Genomic DNA, 18,542 nt, shown 5'->3' on the forward strand with positions numbered 1-18,542 from the left:
AACTCTGTTAGCACTGTTTCACTACGACTGGCCACTATTGACTTATTCACACCATTGACCACACTCACACTCGACCAATATGGGCTCTCTCAGAGGCGAGACTGGGTGATGACCCGCGCTCACACCAGACCCCAGTTAGGTCACCTTGGACTTAAAAATACAACCTCAGTGTGGGCTTTTCCTATACAACTTTATTAATTGAATTACTCCATTCATCTGTCACACATTTCCACTCAGATTCAGAGTGCTTTACAAGGGGAATGAAAGTGAATACTTAGCTAAAAATATGCACTTATTATAGCCTTTGAAAAATGTTCAGGGTGACTTAAATGAGGTTTTTTTTTTTTTTTTTTTTTTTAAAGGGCACAAATACTTTTAAATATCAAACACATGAAATGCACCTGTGTGTCCAGGCATTGATAAGCAATCTCAAAGCAAATACAAAGGAGTTGCTGCAGGCAACTTCTTCTTCTGAACCAATATTCTGAACAGGGACCTTTTGTGCTTTGATTTATTGGAATACATTATCAAAAGAAGCCACATCTGCGTCATAAAAAATGAAATAGATAAAAAACATCACCTCAAGTTCTGCCTAAAATGAAGATATCTGGTAGCTCTTTGTGGGATTGATGTGGCGCATCCAAAACTCCTAGAACAGATGTTGCTCATGACCACTTTCCGAAGTGACACCGCACTAAATCCTGGAAATAAAATGGAAATTAACCAGTCTACTGACGCTCCAACAAAGCACTCCGCGCATCTTCCCGTCCACAGAACGACGATCTCGCGCCATGAAACCGCAAACCATTTTTAAACTGTGAGCGCCACCTACTGAGCGCAGAAAATGGCGGCAGCCCATGCCATTGTAAACAGGACAGAGAAGTCATTTAGCACAGGATGGACACCTGCTGGCTAAAGAGGGAAAGTGCAGCATGGACAGCAGGTCATTCTCATAACTGGTCGGTATTTTCATGAGAGATCTCCTTTATCATCCCACGCGTCACAAAAGCAACCGCCACGTAGCATAATTAAACTAGATAAATAAACATTGACAATGAAAAATGAGTCCCATCATGGATAAGGTTACACTTTTTTTTATTAAAAAAAGTGTATTAATTACACCTTAAAAGATACGGAATTTTACACTATTGTCTAGACTTACTGTAAGTTTACTTTCAGTATTTCTAGATTTCTCTATGAAGGATGATGTTGGTTGATTTTGGATAGCTTGGATGCCAAATTTACGGTGACTTTATGATCCACACAGATGCGTACCGAATTATCTGGGTTCAACACCGGAACAATTGGAGCTGCCCACTCTGAATATTTCACTGGCTCAATGATTCCCTCCTTTATCAGTCTCGGCAACTCCTCCTCGACTTTCTGGCATGGCGTATGGCACTGGTCTGGGTTCATAAAATTTTGGAGACATATCTTCTTTAATCTATATTTTGGCAGGAGGGCCTCTCCAGGTTCCTAATTCCTCTTTGAACACTTCTTCATTCTGCCTTAACACATCCTGAAAGGTCAACGTAGGTTGTTCCAACTTGTTAACATGAAGACAGTTCATCCCCAGTTGTTTTATCCAAGTCCTGCCCAACAGGTTTGGTCCTGTGCCGGCCATAACGACGACTGAAGTTGTCTAACTTGGTCTTCATGCCTTACATTGACCTCAGCAGCCAAGTGTAGCCATTCTCTCTCCAGCATATGTTTTTAAGGTTAGTGAGCACACACCTGAAGCTCTTGAGTTCTTACTGTTGCCCATAAGTTGTAGCCCATAACTTCCCATATTCAGACAAAACTGTCACAAAACTGTCCACCTCAAACTCCACCTTCATTCCATTTATATCCAGATGTGCAGTGATGGGGGCCACTTTTGATATTTTTGTCTCCTTAAAAAAACCTCTTCCTCACCATAGAGATTCTCTGAGGTTTAGTAATGTGATGAGCAGTCTGGTTCTTTGTTTTACTGAACCCTTTCCCACTCAGTTTATACTTTGCTCCCCCCATAGGATGCTGCTGAGTAGCAGAAGGCAAGGACCTGCACATTCTCTTCAAATGCCGTTTTTTTCAGTTTGGTGTTCACTTGATGCAACTGTGCAGGGTGTGAAGCGTTACTCATGACACCATCCAAGGCTTTTGTCTGCAGATCCCGGACATCTCTGTTAGCAGCCTCAATTGCCTGAGCTATCTTCAAAGCCTTCTCAAACGTGAGCAAGCAGTCTCCTCTGAATGCAGTCATCACGGATACCACACACCAGTGTGTCCCTCAGCATTTCTTTCAGCTTGTCCCCATAGTTACAATGTTGGGCCACTTCTCTCAAAACTGCCAGGTATCCAATCACAGACTCACTTGATGCTCTTGTCCTTGAATTAAATTCATATCTTTGGACTATTCCACTGGGCTTTGGACTCGAGCAGTGTCGTCTACTCTTCCTAGATCTTGTCACCAGACTACACAAGTTTCTCATCAAACTGTTCGTCCGACTGCACACTGCTCAACAGTATTGTTCTTTATCTTGCAGCTTCTGCAATTCCGTTCCAAGACCTCCACATGTTCCTCCCAGTTCTGTGTTTGACCATCAAAGGCACTGACAGTTCCGAGCATCGAAGCAGCCATCTCCACGTTCTCGTTTTTCCACGTAATAAAATGAGATAAAACTTTTTTCAACTCACCAGGTGCTTTGTTTTACTACAGCGCTTTGTCATGCGTTCCACAATAACCTCGTCGCCAATAATGTGGTCATTCTTGACCGACAAAAAGATGAAGAGACAGCATATATATAGACAACTTATGGTATTGTTTTGTGCAACCACTACTACAAATGAATTTACACGTTTTAAGTCCTCCAACTTAATCCAACTTCTTTACCTGAAGGGATGGGGGAAGTAAAAGTCCCGTAAAGTGGAATCAGCAGATACCTAAATGCACATTCAAATGACGATCACGCGATGAATTTTTATTTCTTACGTTTCCAATCATTTTGATCTGGCGATGGAGGCTGCTGAGAATGAGTCCATGATGCTCTGGCCATTCAATAAAACATGCCAAAATGATTTCTCCTCGAAGTGTCAAATACTGTACAAACATGAAAATATGGAGAACCAAGGAGGCCACCAAAGAGGGAGAAAAACTCATAGACAGATCTGAGGGAGATGTAAAATAATAATGATCAGAAATGAAGTAAAATGTGGTAAAAGTGAATACAATACAAACACAGTGAGTCAACACACACAGGTAAAAAAAACAACAACTGCAAAGTACAACAGGCACAACAATACAACAGGACGGTTAAACGCACAGTCATGAACACCCGAGCGTAATATAATAACATGAAGTGATGTGGTGGTCAGAACGACGGAATTAAGGATCAAACCGCCTCGAGGAGGTCAGATCGCTGAGAGTGGAGACCAGAACATAGCCATTAAAAATTCAAGTTTATCCAACTAGTTATTTCAAGTGATCACAGTAGATTATACAGGCAACCGTGAGACCACTTTACCGATTCGGGAACTTGAACCACGAAGAGCTCAAGAGTCGCGGGTGTGTTGATCGACCGACTGGGTTCAGCCATGTGCCATAACTGCTACAGAGGGAAGGAAGGCCACTAAAGCCAAACTATGAGTGGAACATGGCAATCTGTGCTGAGTGTTGGATTCATATTTTACATTTAAGTTCATCTTAATTTATCCTCATCAAACATGTTATTCTTGTTGCTGGTCTTATGTCATGACCAATGTCGATCTAGGAAGATTAAAAGAGTTTTTTTTTTGTTGCACTTGTAACAAGAGCAGATTGCCACATGAGGGCGGTGTGGGAACTCTTTTATGCGTCAATATAACTCCCACACAGCCCTAACAGTATCTGCGGTCAGTGGGTAACAAAATCAGTTATGTCGGACTGTAAGCAAAAGGCAGCATTAAATATTAAATCATTTATCATATGCCACTTGTGGAGACATCGATCACTGCTCCTGTGCATAGCTTTGGGGGAGTGACCCGCAGTGACGTAGTTAAAAGTCAAAAAGGGTTTGACCCCAGCTCAAGACCTTTGTACATCCTTGCGTGGTTTTTCTCTGGGCACTCTGGTTTCTTCCCACAATCCAAGAACTTCCTGGCAGGACAGGAACTGTATATGTCACTTACCCATCCGATAAGCACATTAGTCCACTCAGGTCAGCTCAAATAAGCCTTTTTTTCCAAGTCAAATTAAGTCGAGTGAGTGAGTGACACCCCCTCTCATTTTGATCTTGTTATCCAGTCTCTCTTTATTTGACATTCATTCATTGACAAGTCCACCATGACACATGTGCCATCCCGTCGTTACGTTCTCCAATGCCAAATTGTTGGAGTAATAATTTCGCAAAGGCGAAACAACTCTGATAATGTCATGACGACCTGACGAAAGTGACACAACTTCACACCATCAGGACACACGGTCACTGTTGTTGTCATGGCAACAACAAATAATAAAGGCCGTTTGACACAATAACAAGCTACTATTGGATCATGGATGGATGAATATTGTTCATGATGTCAGATTTGCATCCATAAGGACGACAACTTGCTAATGACTAGTTTTAATCTTCAGGTGGTGTCAAACTTGTTCATGTCCATCTTCAATGATTTTCAACGTCAATTATTTCATCTCATCAGTCCAAGGAAATTGCAAAAAAAAATCTCTTCCACTTCCTGGTCATATTTATAAGCCACTCATCAGTATTTACACCAACGTTTTCGCTCAAATCTATTCTTCACAGCAGACTTGTGCTTTTCGTTTATAAGATACAGTGTAAAGAGGAGAATATCACTAACCAGTTTATAGATGCTATAATCTTATGCTACATTCGAAAGACCTCAAACTAAGTTTAAGAAATAACCACAGCACTCATTTAAATAAGTAAACTCATGGCTCCTTTAGTTGTAAAAATGAACTTCAAGTGTTGCAGTGCATTATGGCACCTATAGTGGCAGTGGTGTGCCTTTTATATGGACCTTAGGTGACAGACCAACTCTTGTCATGTCATTGAACCCGAGGTTTTGGAATATGAACTTCACAGCCGAACAACAATGACTGCTGCTATGTGTTCACAGACATTTGATCTGTACTCAATAACACACAGAGCTGATGTGCGAAATTGGGCCGCAAATTGCTTACTCTTCGCATAAACAGGACCCTACGAGTTTGGACTTTTTGAATTTAACTCAGTACTCGCACTCTGACTACATCCTTTTCTGCATATACTTGCATCAGAGCATGCAAAATCAGTGTTATGAGGCTGAAAAATTCCTCTTGAAGACGTACAAGGAATAGTGGTGTTCCCCAGGGATCAATTTCAGGTCCAAAACGTTGTTTACTCTGCTCTCCACATTTTTCGATGCAGCACTTCAAATTCTTGTGAAGTGGAGAAAGTAGGTAAACATGATGACAGCTGACTTGAATACCAAATTCAGTTGGTCATATTGTTCTCCCACAGCACTGGAACACACCGCTCATACAAATGTTATATAGCGTTTTATTTTCATGAATACATTTATCGACTTGTATGAAAAACTGTGTTAATTACGTTGAAATTACAAACATGAAATGTAAAACAGCTGGTTTTTCAGTAGTTGACAGGGATTGTTGGTAGAAAAGAGCCAAACAAAAACACCTACTGACACATACAGATGACATTCCATACACAAACACAACATCATGGCATATTGGAATCAGCAACTGTGAATCTGTACAAACAGTTGTGTTAATAACTTTGCAGCACTTAAGCATCTAACACAAGCAGGTCGACTTCACAATAACAGTTTAAAATATGTACATCACATTCTAACCAACTACAATCGAAAAGTAGTGTGTGTTTCATGCATGTGACGAACATGAAAAGAATAATTATGGTACATTCACAGTTGCAAAATAGAGGTGGGTTCAGCACGAATAGAAAACAAACTGAGCCGTGATTTGTCTTCACTCGACCAAAGGTGTGTTTTTCTTGATCATGCAACACACTAACGGCAGAGTTATGAGCGGCAGCAGCCAGCCGTCCTCATCTCCTTGTCCACGTATTCCTGCAGCTGGAATTTTGGCTCCTCCGGCTCCTTCATTGTTCTGTGCTTCAGCTCTCTGTAAACCACAGATTAAACTGTAAGCAGCCCGTTCGGCAGTATGGAAGAACAATGGCCTGGACACCTCCTCTTCATCAATGCTGCCGTACATCTTTGTCACCCAGTTTTTCATATTTTAGAATGAGAAAGAAAACAATTTAGAAGAACTAAACAGCACGTAACGAGGTAAAAACTAGTGAAAATGTTTTGAGTCATCAAAATGACTTTGTTAGAAATACACTAGAAATAGACTTACATAATTTCTAGTTTTTCCATGTCGTATCATTTTTAAATCAGATTTTCCACATTAACACTTATGTTTATGACGTAAAGAAAATAGTTAATCGGCGAACGAGAAGTTACGAGAGCGAAGCCTCCAGCGCAGCCCTGAGCCCACCCACCTTCTTATTAGACAGAGCCGCGGCTGAGACGCGTCTGCTTTGCATCAGACCAGAGATGTAACGCGCGAGTCAGGTGAGTTAGTTACACATTGTAATGGACTTAATAAACACCTGCACAAACAACACACTCTCCTGTGGGTGAATGACCCCTGATTTAGTCCAGAGCGACGTGTCCGGCAGACGCGGAGGTGAGAGAGTGAGAGACAGAACCCAGGCAAGTCTCAGTCATTTAACCGCTGTTAAACTGAAAAGGGGTCTTTAGTGATTTTGGAGACAGACTCTATCATCAGCACTGTAGCTTCCTCCCTCACCAAATTTTTTGCTTGAACTGCAACGCATGACAAACTGGACGTCCTGTATTCTCAGCAGGTCCAGTTGTTAGCCCCTGTATAATTCCCTACTTGTATTGTCATCACCCTGGTTTCCATGAAAAAACTGTTTCCACTCAATATTTTCACTGAACATGAACGAAATTTGCTGATTCTCGACCCCTTTGCGGCTGTACCTTGGCCATCGTGCAGATGACAGGAGGGAACCCCAGATAAGTTCCAAACTTCAACAATCGTTTACAAAAGTAACACATAGCTTTTTAATCGGAGGAGTATTTTGCTATTTTTTCAGGCACAAAGTCCACTCCCCCCGCGCCTCCCACTCTCCAGTGCCGTGCAGCGAACTGTACCACAGTTTGAGTGTTACTCAGTGGGCGGGGCTTAAACATATTTTCTAATGTAATTATTTCAAACATCAAGAGTTTTGTACCAATATACATACTAATGCACTCAATAGGGGTCATATATTTTGGTTAGTTACTTAACTAACCTAGAAAGGAGGAAAAAAAAAACGTATTGTGATCAAAACCGATGACGTCGTTGGATTATATAGGTGCTTTTGTTTCTACATGAAAAGACGTGATTGCTCCTCGATGTGATGATTCATAAATCACATATCAATGTATAAAGGCAAGTGTTGGAAAGTGACATTTAAGCGGGTGATGCAGAGTGACTCACTTGGCCACCGCAGTGAAGGCCAGCTCCACATTCAGTCCAGATTTAGCACTGGTCTCCATGAATGGCACTCCGAACTCCTGCAGACAAGAAAGAGACACATTCTGAGTGGAGGGCAGCGGACGATGAGGGAAACAGAGCCAAGCAGAATGACACCATGGACTTATCTGCGGCCAGAAATAGACATTTTGACTTTCTTCATTTCTGACACTTTTTGGTTCTTAGTTTGACTTTTAAACTGAATCTAGCTTTTCTTGATCACACAACTATTTCCATCTGAGTTAAAATGTACATAACGTCTGCTGTAAATGCACAATACAGGCAGAACTTGAAATAGTCTTTCTTTGCTGTCCTAAATCTGGACTGATATTCCACACTGGCCCAGCTTTCCTGTGGCCCGTAGGAAACATATTGGCTGCATAATGGTGACAAACATGCAGATGAAGTGCACTAATCTCCCAGCTGACAACTCCACAGCTGATTTCCCCTCCACTTTGTCTTAATTTATGATTCTGCATCAGCAGACGATGGATGGTCCTCACAGGTAGGGCAATATCACTCCGTGCCACCATTCCTGCTCCCTTCCGCTCTCCTTGCTTCTCAGAGCTTAGCTGAGCGAAACGTCTCGGAAAATTGAGTTAGCATGCGCCTCCGCGTGATTTACGCCGAACAATAACAATCTGAGCCGCTGCGAATAAGCAACAAACACTAATCAAGACAATGCGCAGACACAGGGGGAAGATTTAGCAGCAGCGCTCGCCTGCTTATGAGCTTCCCTGCAAATGATCTCCCACTCACCTTCGCCAGCCTCTCTCCCTCTTCTCGCTTCACCGCCCTGTCGTGCGTGGAGTCGGCCTGGAACATCAAGCAACACACTGTCACAAGTGGTTCTGCATAATTAGAGAACTTTCAAACTATCCACGAAGCCATTTCCTTGGTGTGACTCAGGGTCAATCCTAGGGACATTGCTGTTTGCCTAACACCAGTGATGCCAGTAACCCGTTACTAGTATAACACAACCTTTTTCAGTAAGGGGTAATCTAACGCGTTACTATTTCAAGCAAAGTAAAGTTACTTGTCTAAGTCACCAATATTGTCGCCATTATCGGGAAGCGAAATATTACCATTCGCTTTCTACAACTGCGTCTTTGGGCATGACGTCATGTGCGGGACACGTCAGTCACGTTTTCAACACGCAGGTAGCTCGCGTGTTAAGCGGCTGGCTACACGGTAGTAAATAACAGGCATGAGAAGAGAGATGCACGTTTCTATCTGAAAATACAGCCACTACTTTGAATTAGTGTCTGCTATAAATGACGGTATTAATCCTGCAGGGTCCACCAACGCTCAGAAATCACCGGTTAAAGAGAGCGAAATAAAGTAGCCTCGCAAATGTGTCAAAAGAGCGGACTCAAAACAGTTCATCTTGATAGGTCAAGTTAAACGGCACTTATGATAGGTTTTTATAGATTAATTTTTCTTTGGTGCAGGAAGACGATGTGATGTACTGACATTACATTTTGTAAAATAATAATAAAAATATTTTTATTATAATTTTATTATATAAATGGCAATATATCACTTTGTTTTGTTTTCATGCTGGTTGCTTTTTGTGTGTGGTTTTCGCTCCGATTGGTTAAAGTGTGACAAAGTAAAACATTGACTGTACATTCATATAACTGAGATTGCTCTAAAAAAAAGAAGAGCCCAAACATGAAAAACGCTGGACCCCCAAGAACTCTAACCTCAAAATTGGCAGAAAATATATTGTTTAGGCAATGAGAGCTACTGTCAGCTGCCAAATGTAACTTGACAAGTAACTTGTAATCTAACTTAGTTACTTTTGAATTCAAGTAGTCAGTAAAGTAACTAAGTTACGTTCTGAGGGAGTAACCAGTCGTCGGATTGCTTTTTCAAAGTAACTGTAGCAACACTGCAACACTGTGGCAACACTGCCTAACACATGACAAAACAAGATTCTGTGTCGACATGTAATGAATCAGCATTCTCATCTCTAAAGAAGAAGAAGAAATGTGTTCCTTCATGGTGTCCACCTCTCCACCTGTGTTCCTGAGCCGTGGCTCACCTTGTTGCCCAGCAGCATGACGACCACATCCTGCTGTGCGTAGTCATGGATCTCCGTCAGCCACGCCTGGAGATGGAAGCAGAGCATGGAGCAGTGGAGGAGAGGCCATGGAGAGGTCAGGAGAGAGATGGGTGAGGAGAGAGAGAGAGAGAATAGATTAAAATCTATCTTCGCTCGTCTTTCTCATCCTGCTTCTAAAGTCCTCTGCTGTCATCCACTGAAGGCTCTGGCAGCTGATTAAAAAGAGCTTGGGAGACACAGGCCTCTCAAAGGTCTGGAGGCCAACTTGGAGTTGAAAAGAATTCAACATTCAATATCCGACCATCTAATTAGAAATTTGTGAAGCCCTGACCAAAGTACAAAATTGGGACGCTTGTCAATTGAATATTCCAGGAGGAGGATTTCCAGGACACTGCGGGAGAAGATGTGTGCTCGAGTAAAGTGTTGGTTGGATCAATGAGAGCTTGGTGTGATGGAAACAAGTAAAACCCTGACAGAGCAGCTCCTCATTTTGGATTTTCCTCTTGTTTATATTCTTTGCTTCCTGGCAGATTTGGAACCGAGTGTGAAGTAAACTGTCAAATTCCAATTTAAAGTGCGCAAAACGTTATTATGCAAGTGCAACAAATAGTACAATAACTAAAAAGTTGATGCAGGTGGAACGCAAACATAAATGAGGAACTAACCTGGTGATTTGAGCGTCTTTTTAAATGATATTGGACCCTCATTGAACACATCAGTATGTGTCTGTTTCCACAAAACTCTCCATGACAGGGCTCACCAACAGGTGCCCATAGCCCGCCGAGCTCAAGGGAGTAGCCCACAGGACGTTAAAAAATATATTTATATCATGTAATAACCATCTGATTATGTTTGACTTTGTGATTATTTTTGGTTACACCATTGATTAGTGTGAAAACTCTACAATGAGTAGAGTATTTGAACGGAATATCATTGATCATCCATTATACATCGTGATTTCAGAAGTGTGTATTGAACCGATGGAGTTGGAGTTGACGCCTGGTCTATGATATGTAATATTTACACTAGAAAATGTGCATCGAAAACACTTGTTCTCACCAGCCACACCCAGTGGTCAGGTGGAAACCTGCAGCCCACCTCAGCTCACAGCCGGTGTCAAACACTCGCTGCACTCTTAAACGCCATATAAACTCCACACCTGGAAGCTAAAAACTACCCACTTCCTTTGTAAGTCCGTACTAGCTGGCATCCACGGTCCTGTTTGAAAACTTGGTTGTTAGTAAATACGCAGAGAATGTAACCAATGCAAACATGCGTGTGTGTCTTGTTTGCACTTTGAAAAATGGTAGATTGTACAACCTCATTCCTGTGGCAAGTAGGCCTCCAGATTCACCATGGCAACCACCCAACTTCATTTCCCGCTTGACATTATTCACGTCATTTGACAAATTGAACATGCAAATTCTTCACATATTTTCATCTCCGATGTAAGGATGATCATGTGACATCCCTGATGAACAGTAGACTCTTCATCTGGATTGAATTCCAATCACAGATTGACAGATGAGCTCCTTCTTCCACTGATGAGAATCAGTTATTCAGACAAAAGACAGATCATCACGTGCATTACATCCAGCTTCTGTCCACGTCGCCAATGAGCTCTCCTGATGAGGAAAATTCGTTCACGTTCCCAGAGCACTGGTTTGCACATGTTGCTGAAAAATGGTTTTACAGTACAGGACGGATTTTTTTTTGTAAAGAACGGTATGTTATTACATAAGAGGCCACAGAGGATAATAGGATTTGCACTGAATTTGCCTGCTGTTGCTCTGTGTTCAGCAGGGACGTCTTCGGTGAAGGACACTGAGCTGCTCCGTAAGCCAGGATAAGAGTGAAGAAGACCAAGCTGGTGCGAATTGGAGATCTTACGTAACCCAGCGGTGAGAATAAAAGTGCACTTCAAGGTCGTGTCAGACAGCCTTTTAGTGGGTGAATGGAAAAGTCAAGGGTCTGCTGCTCCCAATCGATCACTGCAGATGGACGTTCATGACTCATTCCTCTGCATATTGTTAGTTCATATGAACAAATCATGAGCAGAAGTAAAATGGAAAGATGACAAAAAAGTTACATGGCAAACTTAAATTTCAGAAACTGTAAGACTGAAAAAAGGTGGGTCCAGATTTCACTCTCATGTCTCCATGAAACCAGGGGTGGGGCATTTCTTGATCAGTCATGGGCATCCAAACCAAGAAAAAAAAAGAAGTGAAAACAGAGAACAAAAAATATTAACCAACAAAACAATGACCTTCATGACCAGTTCATGACTTCGACGCTACTCACAAAACAAAAACATGATGCCTGTAGTAAATAAGGACATCAAACTGTGTTCATACATAGTCAAGAATGACCAGTGAAATATTTATTAAACCTTTTTAAAACACAAACTCTTACCTAGTGCCGCAGAAAGTTCATTTTAGAAGAAAGAATGAAGGGCAACACTCGCATGTGATATATTCTGAAATCCAGCCCATATTCACTGTTTTGTCAGGCTATTCACAAAGTTTTAAGGCAGAGAGCAAGAGGTAATGAAGGTCAGTGAGGCAGGCACTATTGGTGAGTGGACACTGAAAATCAAATATTTTCCTAGTCCAAAATGTTGGTCGCAATTTGAGTGAACGGACGAGAGGATAGGAGACAAGCCTTCAGTCCCCGCAGTAAAACAATAAAGCGCTTAAGCCTTTCCAAGAAGGTTGATCCTGAAAAATGTCAGCAATCACTACTGTCGATGGCGCCGTAGAGGGAGTACATTAAGCAGCTTTGTAGCCTCACACCAAATTCAGTCGACACCGATTGAGTCTGAGCATTTTCTGTTTTGTCTCTGAGCAAGATTAGGAATCAATAGCTACCTATTCATTGCTGAGTCAATTAATATTGAACGCATTATTTTTATTTTTATTTTTTTTACATGCTGACACCTGAAAGCAGGAGAACCTTAATCCTACTGGTGAGCAACTCCACCATCTTTGGCTTGATCTCCTGGCTTGGAACCCTGCTTTCTCTGTGACCATGTTTGTCCCCGATAAGAAAAAATGGGGAACAAAGAAATATGTGCTGCATTTTCTCCTGTTACACACCTGTAAGCTCTCAGTGGAAAAACTGCCGTGATTGATGGTCATGTTATTTAGACTTATCAGGAGAGTTGTGTTCATATTCATTCAGTCGGTCTTTACAGTTTGATGAGGTTGTTGAGGAACACATCATTACAACATTGGTCTGTGGTACAATAGGGCTGTGTTTAGGCAGGTATCTCACTCCAAAAACTCAAATCTATTTTCAGTCAAAGCATGTCATCCTAACTGAATTAAGATAAAGTCACATTATAAAGTAAACAACGTTTCTGCAAAATGGAGGGAATTATTGCGGAATTATTGGGACTATGCAATTTTAAATTTAGTAAAAAGTAAAAGTACCATGAAATGAGTTAAACAAAAAATCTGCCAATAGAACAAGTGAAAAAAAAAACCCATAAAATTTCTTATTTTAAGCTTTTGCTATGATGTACATCCCGATGAAGGAGTGGTGATGCAATGCACCCCAATATATTAAGATACAATGAGTACAGCGATATCTTGCAATATTTGTCCAAAAGAGACATTTTTTTTCTGACGGAAAAAAAAAAATCACACAGTACAGAAAATCAATTTTATGTTAGACCATAAATTTTGCCTTTCCACCAGAGTAACAGCTCCCTTAATATGGCAATATTTGAGCCTACCAATATTTTCTTATACCCCTACATGTTCCAGAATGTGTCAACGAACAACAATAATAAGCAATAATAACAATACAATTTGAGAATCCTAAAATGCATTTAAATCAATTATTTGGACACAAACTCGTCCCTTACTGATGACTATGCAACAACCCGACAGAGATGGTGAGACCAGCTCAGACTGTCTGCATTTAACACTAATAAAAAAACACAATTACTTTCTCCATTTCAACATGAGAGGGAAATGGGAGGGTGTAATGTTCTGAGAGAAAGATGGCAGCCACCTAATCTAATATCAGCATGTTCACTCCAATGCCTGTTGTCATACAAATCCGATTGGACTTCCGACTCACAGTAAATATATTTTAAATCCCTGTGTAAAGGAGCCGCTACCTTTCTTGTTTTCCTTTAATTGAATTACATCAGAACTAGAGTTCATTCAGTGTAGTTCATCACAGAGCCGTAACTCAACAAGTCACTACAAGAAATATATCATATAATAATAATAATGATAATAATAAAGAATTATTTATGAAGCACTTTTTCAGATCAGAGAAGGGAACATTTCCGATTCCTGTGTCTTTGTGTGCACTGCATCAGCGAGGATCTCTGAGAGTTTGCATCGCTTCATTACAGAGAGATTAATGTAGCTCGCTCTCACCTAACAGCCCTGACTCCTGACTTCTTCCCATCCATCCAATTACTTACACGGCCTTGAAAGATCAGAGCGTGCTGGGGGTGGATTACACAGGAGTGAGGGAAGCGAGGCGGCGGCTGCAGAGCTGAGAGTGATCAAACTTCAAAGCTCAGGAGCAACACGTGTGTGGTCTTGTGCAGACACGGAGAAAGATGATTGGCGGCTTGGGGTTCATCTGTTTAACATGACTCTGCACACTTCAGCCAGAGAGAGTGACCTACATGTGAAGATATAACTATGGTTTAGTTCAGTACTAGGAGAACATAGAAGGTTTGATTCCAGCAGTGAGTTACCCTGTTTTGGTGCAAACCTGTTTTTTGTTCTGAGTAAGTTTGACCTTCATCTGTGTGTCTCCGTGTCCCCCAAATGTTCCACAGAGGACGGGCATTTTCAACAGTGCAATATGTGCAGCCGCTAAAATGAAATGATTCACTTCCAAATATAGCTAATGATCTCATTCTGCAGGTCAAAGCAGACATAAACATAAACAGCTCTTTTCAGCAGCGACAAGAAGTATGACACAGAATCGCCTCAAATTCCACAATTTCCCAGGGTAGCAAATTCACTTGTGAGTGGAATGCAAAACTCCATACTTGGAAACCAGTGCTTACATTTGAGTGTAACTTATTAAATAAATGATGTTGCAAGCTGTTGTTGAGCACACGTGTGAGACATTTTGGAGAAGTTGTCGACACACTCGGTGTGGTTCTTGGGCGGATGCAACCAAATGCTTCAAGAGAAAGTTGAGAGAAAGTGCAGATTCAGAGGCTGCAGGAAGAGAACGCAACACAAGACGGCAGGTAAATGATTTAAGAAACCTCCATGGGCTTGGCTTCAATGATATTTTCACCTTTTCTGTAGCCAGAATCTTCTGGTTATTAACATCTGAGCATTGAATTCAGTGGAACCTTTTTCTTAGGATAAAAATGAGGAAGTCAATATTGTTACAATGCTTTTTGTGCCATGTCCCATGTGTAAACACTTTCATGATTTTTTTAAATAATCTTTAAAATCTTAATGATATATATTAACACAATATATTTTAGCAATTGTATTCAATGGTCATGTGATTAAATAAAAAAATACTGTTTAAGGCTTAAAGCTTTCAGACATCCCACGCATCCTACTGTATGCTAATGATATATATATATATATATATATATATATATATATATATATATATACATATATATATATATATATATATATATTTTTTTTTTTTTTTTTTTTTCAGGAAAAGAGACTTTTCTGTCTCTTCTCCTGAAAAGAGACTGAGCAAATTCAGATATTTCTTTGGAAATATTTCTCTCTAAAATTTAACAGACCATGGAGATGTTAATGTGTGGACTAGAATAATTTACCAAATTTTTTCAGTTGGTTGACAAAACAAAGGAAGTGTTGTATCAAGATGGTTTGGAGAGAAAAGTAGCCGTTGCAAGACTTGTTGCAATCCAGATGTCACCAGTTCCTGTTTCTATTTTCCTCCACAGGGTGTGTGGAGTCAATGCAGCTGCGCACGTGAAGAGTTATGAAAAAGGCGGACCACACGTGCAACACTCAGAAGGCCCAAACAAAGGACAATGAATCTCAACCAAGAAGCACAAATAAGGTTCTTCATCAGGAGCGCCATGTGACATCTCATCATCGCAGCATGTCAGCTGACTTTTGTAGACGTAGCTCCACCTCCGTCATTACTGTGAGGAAGAGGATGAAAGAACCACAGCCTCCTCCCCGTCGAGCCTCCCTTGTCAACAATCTGCTCACGTCCCATCCCACCTCCAAGCGCTACTCCTGCCCTCCCATTGGGATCTGTCACGCGCTATCATCATCTTCATCCTCATCCTCTTCTTCCTGTTCCTCCCCTCCTCCTGTGCAGACATGTACAATCACCGGCCACGACCCACTGGGATGGAAGTTGCGACCCAAGTCCAGTTGTCCACGGTCCAACAGGCTCTCTCTGCAGATCCCACTTCCAGTCCCCGATCAGGCATCAACCAGATGCATGGCCACCTCACAGTCAGAGCCATTGACCCAACCCAAACCACTGCGCCGTTACAACTCTGACTCCTCTGCTCTTCTCAGGTGTACAGCGATGCCTCTGCCGGTGAAAACAGTTGATGAATTTCACCAGGTGGGTCTTCGCCCTGTTGCTCGCCTCAATCACTACGATGATGTTTTCAGCAGCAAAAAGGAAGATGAGAATCCAGGCATCGCAGTGAGAGCTAAGGTTGCTAAAGTACCACCTCAGGTTCCATACAAATCTCCAATGGCAAGACATATCGCTCAGTTGATGGCCGATGCACATCGGCAGGATCTCTACAGTTGTGTGAAGAAGATGAACCTGAAACCAGACCAGTCAAAGAAGAAAGTCTGACAGCCAATTCTTAATCCACCATTTCTGCTATACAGCCTGTTGCAGCAGCTTGAATAAAGACATGAATAGTGTGACCCATGTAGGTTCCCGAGTCCAGTTCAATCTTATTATTTTGCTTCTTACACAGTGTGGTGTGAAAGAAATTTCAATAGATATTTTTTTGGAATTATTTTATAATAAATGTCACACTTTTCTTGCCTCTTTCCTTTCACAACATGAAAATTTGAAGTCACAAGTTAAAGAACGTGTCGCAACTTCTGCAATTTTATCCTTATTTATTCTTTCTCAAACCTCATGAATCCTTCTATTGTGAAACTTAGATTTCATCCCCCTGAGGCTACCGTTGCGCTACTTTCCTTTGTTGTTGAGACTAAAATGAAATACAAATATGTTTCATTCGCAGCCTACACTATTCATTCTTTCTCACTTTTGTCACTGTAGTCTATGAAATCAGTACCACCAAGGTCCGTTGTAGGTAAATAATTTTCTCGGCTACCAACCATTTCCGCTGACGACTGATGATATCTGAAACATTTACCTACATTAATTTACAGACAACAAATGGCAGAACCCATCTTTTGCTCACGTTAATATCTGGGATAAAATAATACACCAAAATGTAAATATAAAAAAAAAAAAAAATCAGAAGTTTGTTCATCGTGCTTTGCTTTTCTGGTGATGTCACTATTCAGTGAAAAACTATTTACAACACGATTTGTAACAAACAAATAAAGTATATCCACATTAAAGTGCATGCGAATACATTACCTATGTTCTTAGATAAGGCATGTGAAGTGTTTTGAATGTGTTTGGATGAATGTAGAGCTTGACATTAATAGATTTGCAAAATGTCAGTGAACAGTCACTGGGAAACTCTGAATGCTTTACTTACGTATGTATTTTACCCCAGACATGAACGGCAGGCTGCAACAGATGGGTTGCGCTGTTTCCTGTCTGTAAATTGAAATGGTAAATGTACCAGACGCCATCAGTCTTCAGCAGAAATAACCCGTAACCCGCCTTGGGAAAATTTCAGTAGCTGAGGAAGTAATTCTCTCTCATACCAGCGCTAGCTCTAGCTCTAATACTTCAGCTAGTCGGCTCTTACTGACTGATGGAACTCCCATCGTGTATATAGCAGTGTCACTCGGCGGACAGGGATCTAAATGTATTGTGAGTGTGTGCGTGTGTGCAGTGGCTAAATGAATGCAAGAGACTTGAGAGCCCTCTGTAATGACCAAGACTGCGCTGAGAGCGATATGAGGATGAATCCAAGCAGAGAGAGGAGAGAGAAATGACACAATGTGCAAATTAGAAATAAATGCAAAGGTCATTCAGCTGATTTAATTAAAGAACAAGTTAAGGAGCAATTTCATTAGAAATCTTATGTCACTGCGGTTTTAGTGTTGTACAATGTTAAATAAAGTAAAGTAATATAAAATTGATGCAGTCTTCTGGGCGGGAGGTGAATGATTTAAATGCTGCTTCAATGTTTCAGAATCTCACCAATATCTGACTCAAATAACCAGTGCACCACATTGACTGTGACAAAAAATAATTTGTTTTGTTATTTGTCCAGTAGGTAGCTAATGCATGTACAAATACACTGAATGCTACATGATCATACATCAATATGCACGTCTGAACTGAGAAAGCATTTGGTATTTATTCTAATTTCAAGATCGTTGTTGAGATGGTTAAGAGGAAAAACAATATTTTATGAAGAAGCACAACTGAGATGTGGTCCTATGCACACAGGTTCAACTGGTACACACATTTATTTTTGTTTTGAGCCTGGCAGATACACAGATTGTCAATATAACAGCAGCATAATTGGATTGTTGGGAATAGTAGCTGCAATGTTGTGACAGTCACAGAAAATAAAACCAGAAAGGTTCATGCTGTTTTCATGATGTTGTGGTTCACTCACTTCCATAACAATTGAAAAAATAGAAATGTGTATCTGCTTTAGGTGACTGTTGGTTGTTTACAAAATAGACGCCACTAGATGCCAAGAAACATTATTATTATTTACATGCAATGAGGAGCATCAGTGACCTCTAAGACAAACTCAGTTGCTATTCTTATTTTGGTAAATTTTCCCTCATGATATTTGGGGAATAAGAG

At 40.9% G+C, this 18,542-nt stretch overlaps 2 protein-coding genes across 2 annotated transcripts in view; one reads left to right on the forward strand and one right to left on the reverse strand.

Annotated features, from left to right (window-relative positions):
- Window positions 1–5,516: 5,516 nt before the first annotated feature.
- Window positions 5,517–18,542, reverse strand: part of LOC128750208 (ras-related protein Rab-26) — a 51,149-nt gene continuing 38,123 nt past the window's right edge. The window contains exons 6-9 of the mRNA XM_053850587.1: window positions 9,591–9,656; window positions 8,303–8,359; window positions 7,508–7,584; window positions 5,517–6,118 (exon numbers count right to left, since the gene is read on the reverse strand). Coding sequence (XP_053706562.1) covers window positions 6,016–6,118; window positions 7,508–7,584; window positions 8,303–8,359; window positions 9,591–9,656 — 303 coding nt within the window. The 3' untranslated portion in view covers window positions 5,517–6,015. The remainder of the gene's footprint in view (window positions 6,119–7,507; window positions 7,585–8,302; window positions 8,360–9,590; window positions 9,657–18,542) is intronic.
- On the forward strand, window positions 14,753–16,506 carry LOC128750199 (uncharacterized). Its single transcript, XM_053850575.1, has 2 exons — window positions 14,753–14,841; window positions 15,532–16,506. Exon 2 carries the CDS (start codon window positions 15,570–15,572, stop codon window positions 16,413–16,415), a length of 846 nt encoding a protein of 281 aa, XP_053706550.1. The 5' UTR covers window positions 14,753–14,841; window positions 15,532–15,569; the 3' UTR covers window positions 16,416–16,506.

Source organism: Synchiropus splendidus, chromosome 1 (genome assembly GCF_027744825.2).
Source record: "Synchiropus splendidus isolate RoL2022-P1 chromosome 1, RoL_Sspl_1.0, whole genome shotgun sequence".
NCBI classification, from domain to species: domain Eukaryota; kingdom Metazoa; phylum Chordata; class Actinopteri; order Syngnathiformes; family Callionymidae; genus Synchiropus; species Synchiropus splendidus.